Source organism: Mchenga conophoros, linkage group LG10 (genome assembly GCF_057382185.1).
Source record: "Mchenga conophoros isolate Kocher_MC1m ecotype Shallow Benthic linkage group LG10, M_conophoros_male_GT1.1, whole genome shotgun sequence".
Taxonomy (NCBI): domain Eukaryota; kingdom Metazoa; phylum Chordata; class Actinopteri; order Cichliformes; family Cichlidae; genus Mchenga; species Mchenga conophoros.
The window spans coordinates 18166177-18173060 of record NC_140535.1 but is presented as its reverse complement, the minus strand read 5'-3'; the positions used below and the strand labels follow the sequence as shown (position 1 = coordinate 18173060).

Sequence of the window (6884 nt, the reverse complement as noted above, 5' to 3'; positions counted from 1 at the left end):
TAAACATGTCTGTGAAATGTTTATAAATGCTTCAGAATCTAATTCTTGCATTTGCTCTGAACTTTACCTCCTGACTCAACTATACAGCCATAGCTCATTAAAATGATGTTATACATTTACTTTTAATGAGACAAAAGGACAGTGGCTGCTATAGGTCAAGGTCTCCTCTTTATGTTCTTTCCAATAAAGAAAGAAACACTTTAAAACACATAAAACAGAGTGATATCAGTGAAGGACAAATGGATTCAAAGTTAAAGATAAATTATTCTACAGCCTTGTTAATGCCTTTACTAAATCACTACAGAGGTGGACAAGACAAAGATTTCAAAATACTGAAAGCATTTCATGTGCAGGTGTGCAGTGACATCTGCTGGTCACCAAGCCCTTTGTAGCCACAATGGTGGATTTTTGTGTACACGTGCAACCAAAAGCAAAGAAAAACCTTATGGTGTTTGATAAATGAGCAACAGTATTTAGTGACCTGTTATAATTGTGCTGTTGGTGGAAAAAACTGTGCAAACTATCTAGCATTTCCCAGCAGCTAAATATATTTGATATACATCACCAAGTCCAAAGGCACTGTTATACTTAGCTTTGTAAAGTGTTTCTTACGTGTATTTGTATGTATTCCTTTATCTGTAAATTGGGTGGTAAAACAGTATTGCAATAGAAGAGCGTTACTAACACCCCTGTTAGTTGCTTCAACACCAATCTCATGCCAAGTCAATAAAAACTGGACATATTACCTGGAAAAGATAAGGTTTATTGCTAAACATTTCGTAATTTTTCTTTACTAGAAAATGTGACGGTGTTTGAGAGACAGTTTACAAACACTCATCATGGGCATAAATGCCATGGTAATTTGGGGCTTTTGATGATTTCTTTAAGCTGTTATTTTTCCAGGGTGAAATGATTGTGCAACATAAATCTTTAATGACTTTTTAAAAAAAGAATTAGGTGCACATGTTAAATTTATTTTGGATTTTCCCTAATCCACACAGGATCACAATTACACATACAGGCTCAAATATAAACATAGACCCCCAATAATACTTAGCTAAATGTCCCTTTGCAAGTCACAACACGACTTTTGGTAGGCATCAACAAGCCATAGAGGAATCTAGTATTACAAACTTGTGATCCTAAGTATTTTTTACAACTATTTTGAAAATACAGACCTTAACAGATCATTTTAAAATATATATTTCAAGAAGAAACATCTTGGAATCTTATTCGGACACGATAATCCTAGTCACATTTCAACGTGAATCCCATTAACGTAAAACTGTACGTAGTGACGCATCGTTTTACGTCACGTAACACTGCGTAGGGCGTGGTGACGCGTGCCTTTGTGGATTCTGTGGTCCGCCGCCAAATTCAAACAGCGAAAGAAGAAACGGGAGCTACAGCCGCCTAAAAGCCACAGAGAATCGGCTACTTTTACAACTGATACTTTTAGGTAAGCTCTCTGTACAGCAGGTGTCCCAGCAGACGTTCTTCTTTTAAGTTTTTATACTTATTTGAGTAGATGTTTTGTCGTGTAAATAGTAATTTTTTTTCCTAGCTAACCGTGGCTTCGGGGGCACAGCCCTCTTTTGTTTTGTTAATGATATTCACTGAATTTTATGGGAAAAGGCAGCATTTGACAACAATGGCACAATTTGACAGCGTTTTTATATAACGGCAAGTGAAAGGTAAACTTTAATTCTCATTTGTTGCTTAAGGCTGTTATTCCCTCCTCAGGGCAAGCCATTCCTGGGTTAAGTTGGACACTTGACCAGGAGCATTGTCCCTATCTAACAAAAGCCACGGAGCTTTTACTAACACGATTACTGCTGCTTGATTGTATGGTTGTTACGGCTCATTTTTCACTTTTTCCGTCCTTTGTTCATTGACATTTTTCAAATTTTTTGACAGTGACAAAGGGACTCTGAAATAATTTCCTCAAATTCGAGGATTAAAAAAAGAAAGATTTGTCTTAACTTGTAACTTTTTCTTATTTTGGTCTATCAGTCCAAAGAAATATTCAAATTTCATAGCATGCTGAGCCAGATTAGAATATAGTTTTTTTTTATATTGTGAGATTTTGAAACTGTAGTATTAAAAATGTTATTTTCATAAAACTTATTCATACAGATCACTTTTTTTCTCAGCTCGGTCATATAGCCTGTTTAGTCATGGATGGTGTTGGTAAAGCTGTGGTTGGAGTCTGGCGGGCACACACAGTCCTGGATGAGTCTGATGGAGCAGAGAGCTCCCCAGAAGCCCCGGACCGTTTCCGCAAACTTCGGTCCTCATCTTCACTCAACTCTCTGAGAATGTCACTGAGGAAGCGACTCCCACTGCGATCTGTCCAGACCAACTCCCTCCCTGAGAATCCGACCTGGGAAACCATGAAGGAGCAACCAAAGACCAGCACAGTCCACAAACTTACTCGTAGTGCTCGTAACTCTATCACCGGAGTGTATCAGGTAGATTAACTGTTATGTGTGAAATTGCCTATTTTTTATTATTATCAGTCTCAACAAAAGCCACCAGTCAGTTATTCTAGAGTTGTTATTTTCTTTCTCTCTCTCTCTCTCTCTCTCTCTCAGAGGTTGCAGAGGACCAGAGAATTTTCCCGTGAAGAGTGTTTGGTAGCGACCCCGGGTCGTGATGGAGAAAATGCTGGAGCATTGAATTCTTGCACCCCAGGACGTACACCTCATCGGGCTGCAACACCCAGACGCACACTCAGAGCAACAGGTACACCTGGGCGTACTCCAGGCTCCAGAGGACGCAGGACTCCTGAAGCATCCGTAAGAGGAGTGAAAACAGGAGGTGGCAGGAGGCAACTGGTCCGCATGGCTGCTGTACGAAGTCCCTTTGCCTCTCCAAATACGCAAAACCAGAGGAAGTGAGTTTGATTCACTCTTTATGCAACTTTGCTTTTTAGGACTTTGTTAGTTTATAAGTTTGAGTGCTTTTATTTCATTGGATCCCTCTGAGGATGTGTCAGGACGATCATACACCATTTATTTATTAAAAAAAAAAAAAAAAAAAAAACTCAACCAAGTATGTGGAGCAGCTGAGAGTAGCTCACTTGAATTTTGGTGGTTATCTTTTTCTGCCAAATATTTTGTTTTTATGATCTATAATAGGAAATTTGACCAAGATTTGGAGTCAGTTTCCAGTGGACTCAGGAGGCTCAAACATCTGTCGAAGGCTTTTGATGACATCATTGGGAGAGACAGCAGGTAACATTTTTTTATTTTAGTGAATTCTTTTGATATCTTGATCATTGACTGGGTGGTAAATTCTAAAATTGTAAAAAGTGTTTGCATTATGTGTGTTATTAGTTTCTCCCAGATTGGGTAATTAACAGAAAAAGGACATGTTTTGTTACCTTTTTCTATAATCACAACTAAAGAAGTGTTTTGTTGGTAAATTAAAGTTTTGTGTAACTGAAGAAGCCATTAGTCCATTTCCTTGTATTCATGCATATTCTGTATTGAGGAAGGGAGTCTCTGTCCTCCTTGCCCTCTCACCCAAAGAATCCCAGCTTGTGGGTCCCCAGACTTCCTCCCCCTCCCTCCAGACATTCCTCCCGCCTCAGTTTGAAACAGGGCCTGTGTTTCTGGTATTCAGATAAGGAGGGAGTAAGGGGGAAAGGAGGTGGATGTGGGAATTGGAGCCAGATGACATGATAGAATGCATTTGAAAATTTGCGTCACTTCCTGTGTTGTCATTTAAAATATTTGTGTCCTGTAAACGATGATATTCAGTGCGGAAAGCGAGCACTCGGTAATGGTGATCTTGCCTGTTATTTGCGCACATTACATGCTCCCAGAGGCTTTCCTCACTGAGTATAGACGTCTTCTTATTTAATTGAGATCAGTTTTTTGTTTTGTTTTTTACTTGCAACAGGCAGTTCAACTATTCCCAAATTGTGGAGTAATACAGAAGGTAAAATCCCCTTTCCAAAGAGTAAAACTAGTTGAGTTTTGAGAACATAGCTTTCAGTGTAAACACAAAGGTGCATGGCAGAGCTTCTCGGATGCATGCAATCTGGAAGAAAAACAGATTAATAACTCGCTGTCTGAACAAATGTTGCTCACACTTTTTCTTGCTGACTTTACAGCTCCTGCTTTAAATTTTCCTTGACACCAAACTTTCCCAAATACCTTTTCTGATATTACCTGAATGTCTACAAGGCCATTTACACATTAAAATGATAAGTAATAAAATTCAAATTGTAGATCAGGAAATGAGTTACTGAAAATTTTCATTTGTTGCCTGATGGCTTAACACTTGCCTTTTTCTTTTTAAATAACTAACTGATGTTACAGTTGTAAACCTATATGGTTTTAATGGCAGTCTCTTTTTGCACTGAGTAGTGTCTCTCTGTCTCTGCAGATCTGGCCCAAAGGAACGTTCTGGGGGAGCGATGATGAGAAAGCTGGATCCCAGCGGTAAACTCAGCCGCTCAAATGTCACACGCAGAGCCACACGTGTCTCAGACACGCTGGGCAGTTGGGCCCACACAGCTGTGAACACTATTCGCAAACCCAACTGAACTACATGCATGTCTGTGTGTATAATGCAGGACCTATTGTAGCCATGTTTTACACTTATTATACTCATTATTATTGTGGTGTCACTGTTACATATTCACAGTGGCGTTATGATACTGGGAGACTATTATGCTACAGCTTGTCTTTTTTTATGTGTGCTCTGCATCTTTGTGAGCATCTGTGTGACTCTTGTGTGTTTACATGTCTCAGGTTAGCTTGTTGTGGGTAAAATATCCTCACTGTAGCTTCCAGAGGAATTTTCTTTGCATCTGTCGTAGCTGTTACAACCAAAATGTTACATTTAGTTACATTTTCAAAATACTAATATTGTACTTTGTGTTCTCATTCTCTGCATAGAAAGTTAATGAAATGTACTCTAAAGGGATCGCGAACAAGAGCTGCAGTTATCTGCTGAACGAACACTAAATTTTCTGACAGAGGGGAAATCTTTTTTTTTTTCCACTATTTTTATATGTATGCAATAATGTTTCTAACACTTGTTACACTATTTTTAAATATCATTTGATTATACCAAATTATCAAGTGTATTTTCTAAAACAGTATTTAAATGTGAACATTCCTTGAGGCAGAGGTTGGCACTTCTAATGGCCTGTGGATGATTCATGCATCGATATTGTACACACAAATCATCTGATAATGTGATGGGGAAAAAGATTTAGTGGCTCATTACCAGTTGATGGCTATAATGATGATGTTATAAAGAGATATCCCGAGTCTTATTAGTGACTCTCAAGTTACCAGCCTCAAATTAAGCAAAGCTCTTCTGTGGGTGTGTTGTTGTTGTTTTGTTTTTCTGTTTTTGATACTTTCTTTTTCTGCATTATTTTTTTTTTTTAAAGGAGAACAACTGTCCAAATGTGAAAAAATAAAACTTTGCCCTTTTTATGCATATATATATCCGTTTCATGTTTTCTCTTCACATCATTTTTGTTGGGTGTTTTCTTTTTCTTTTCTTCATTTTTTGGGGGGGGGGGTTAAAATAATATTTTCCTCAACATCATGATGTTGATGATGGTGGTTATCATTTGGTGTCAGTTTTACAGCACATTTGTTCATTAAACTAACTGAAGATTTTAGAAACGGAGTGGAAAAATGTGTTTATATCACTATTTTGGGTTTTTTGTTTTTTTCTTTCTGTTCAGATCATTTTCAGGTATTGAAATCTATATATGCCAGTATACTAACTTCCCACTTCATTAGGTATACCTTGCTAGTACTGCCTTAATGCTTGCCTAATGGCACAGATCCACCATGGTGCTGGAAGGCACTCAGTTTGTAATAAGAGGCCCAATTTATGGCAATAAAACACTCCCACGCCATTAAATGAACACCGTCAAACCTGAACCAGTGATCAGTCCAAGGAAGGATTGATCCATGCTTTGATGCTGTTTGCATTAAATTTTGACCCTATCACTTGAATGTTGCAGCAGAAATTGAGATTAATAAAAACCAGGCAACATTTTTCCAGCCCAATTTTATCTGTGCGACACTGCAACTCATGCCTCTTTCAGATCACAGTGATGGTTATGTGGGAAAATTTTAGTAGATCAGCAGTTTCTGAAATATTCACATCAACCACCATGTCATGTTCAAAGTCATTTAAATCTCCTTTCTTCCTCTTTCTGATGCTCAGTTTGAACTTCTTCTGGTACTATAATTTGTGTTTTAACTTAGAATAATTGTAATATTCATACATCCGTACTCTTCTGCTTATTGTTATGGGGTGGGGGGGCTATCCCAGCTAACATAGGGCAAGTGGAGGGCACACCCTGGATAGGTTGCCAAACCGCTGACCTAAAATTAAATTATGTTACACATTTGTGATTAAGTACTTTATATGAGATTAGTACTACTTTAATTTGTATGTAGAAAATTTGTGTAATTCTTTTAGTGGGTAAATCATTTGGGATAGCATGGTTATATTTGTATATATTATATTTGTATAATATGCAAGGCACAGTCTATAGAAAACTAACTGGTAAAGGCAATACATTTTTAATTTAAAACAACTACACATTTAAGACAATAATTCATTATATTTGTAATATTTCATGACTAATGATAGAAATTTGACAAAGCAAGTAAACAACAGGAAATCAGAAATGCCATCTGTCGTACTTTACTTGTGTTTCTTTGGTGAGGTAGCTTAAATTATTTGGAATTCACTGAAAAGTCAGTCACTTAGTATAGACTTGGATTTCGTTATAGTAACACGACGGTAAGACTGCCCCCGCGTGGTGTTTTACGATCACTGCGCGGTGAAACGAGAATTGCTCTGTTTGTCCTTTGTTGTCACCCGTCTGTAGCTCG

General features: G+C 37.8%; 1 protein-coding gene across 3 annotated transcripts; it reads left to right on the top strand.

Annotated features, from left to right (window-relative positions):
- Nucleotides 1-1340: 1340 nt before the first annotated feature.
- Nucleotides 1341-5552, top strand: pimreg (PICALM interacting mitotic regulator). 3 transcript variants are annotated; one of them, XM_085289064.1, is made up of 6 exons: nt 1341-1459; nt 2154-2471; nt 2595-2896; nt 3141-3236; nt 3907-3945; nt 4396-4531. In XM_085289064.1, the coding sequence occupies exons 2-5, from the start codon at nt 2178-2180 to the stop codon at nt 3935-3937; spliced, it is 723 nt and encodes a 240-aa protein (XP_085145190.1). In that variant the 5' UTR covers nt 1341-1459; nt 2154-2177; the 3' UTR covers nt 3938-3945; nt 4396-4531. The 3 variants fall into 3 exon arrangements, with proteins under 3 accessions (XP_085145190.1, XP_085145188.1, XP_085145189.1); XM_085289062.1 differs by lacking the exon at nt 3907-3945 and having other exon boundaries at nt 4396-5551; XM_085289063.1 differs by lacking the exons at nt 1341-1459; nt 3907-3945 and adding an exon at nt 1468-1694 and having other exon boundaries at nt 4396-5552.
- Nucleotides 5553-6884: the final 1332 nt, after the last annotated feature.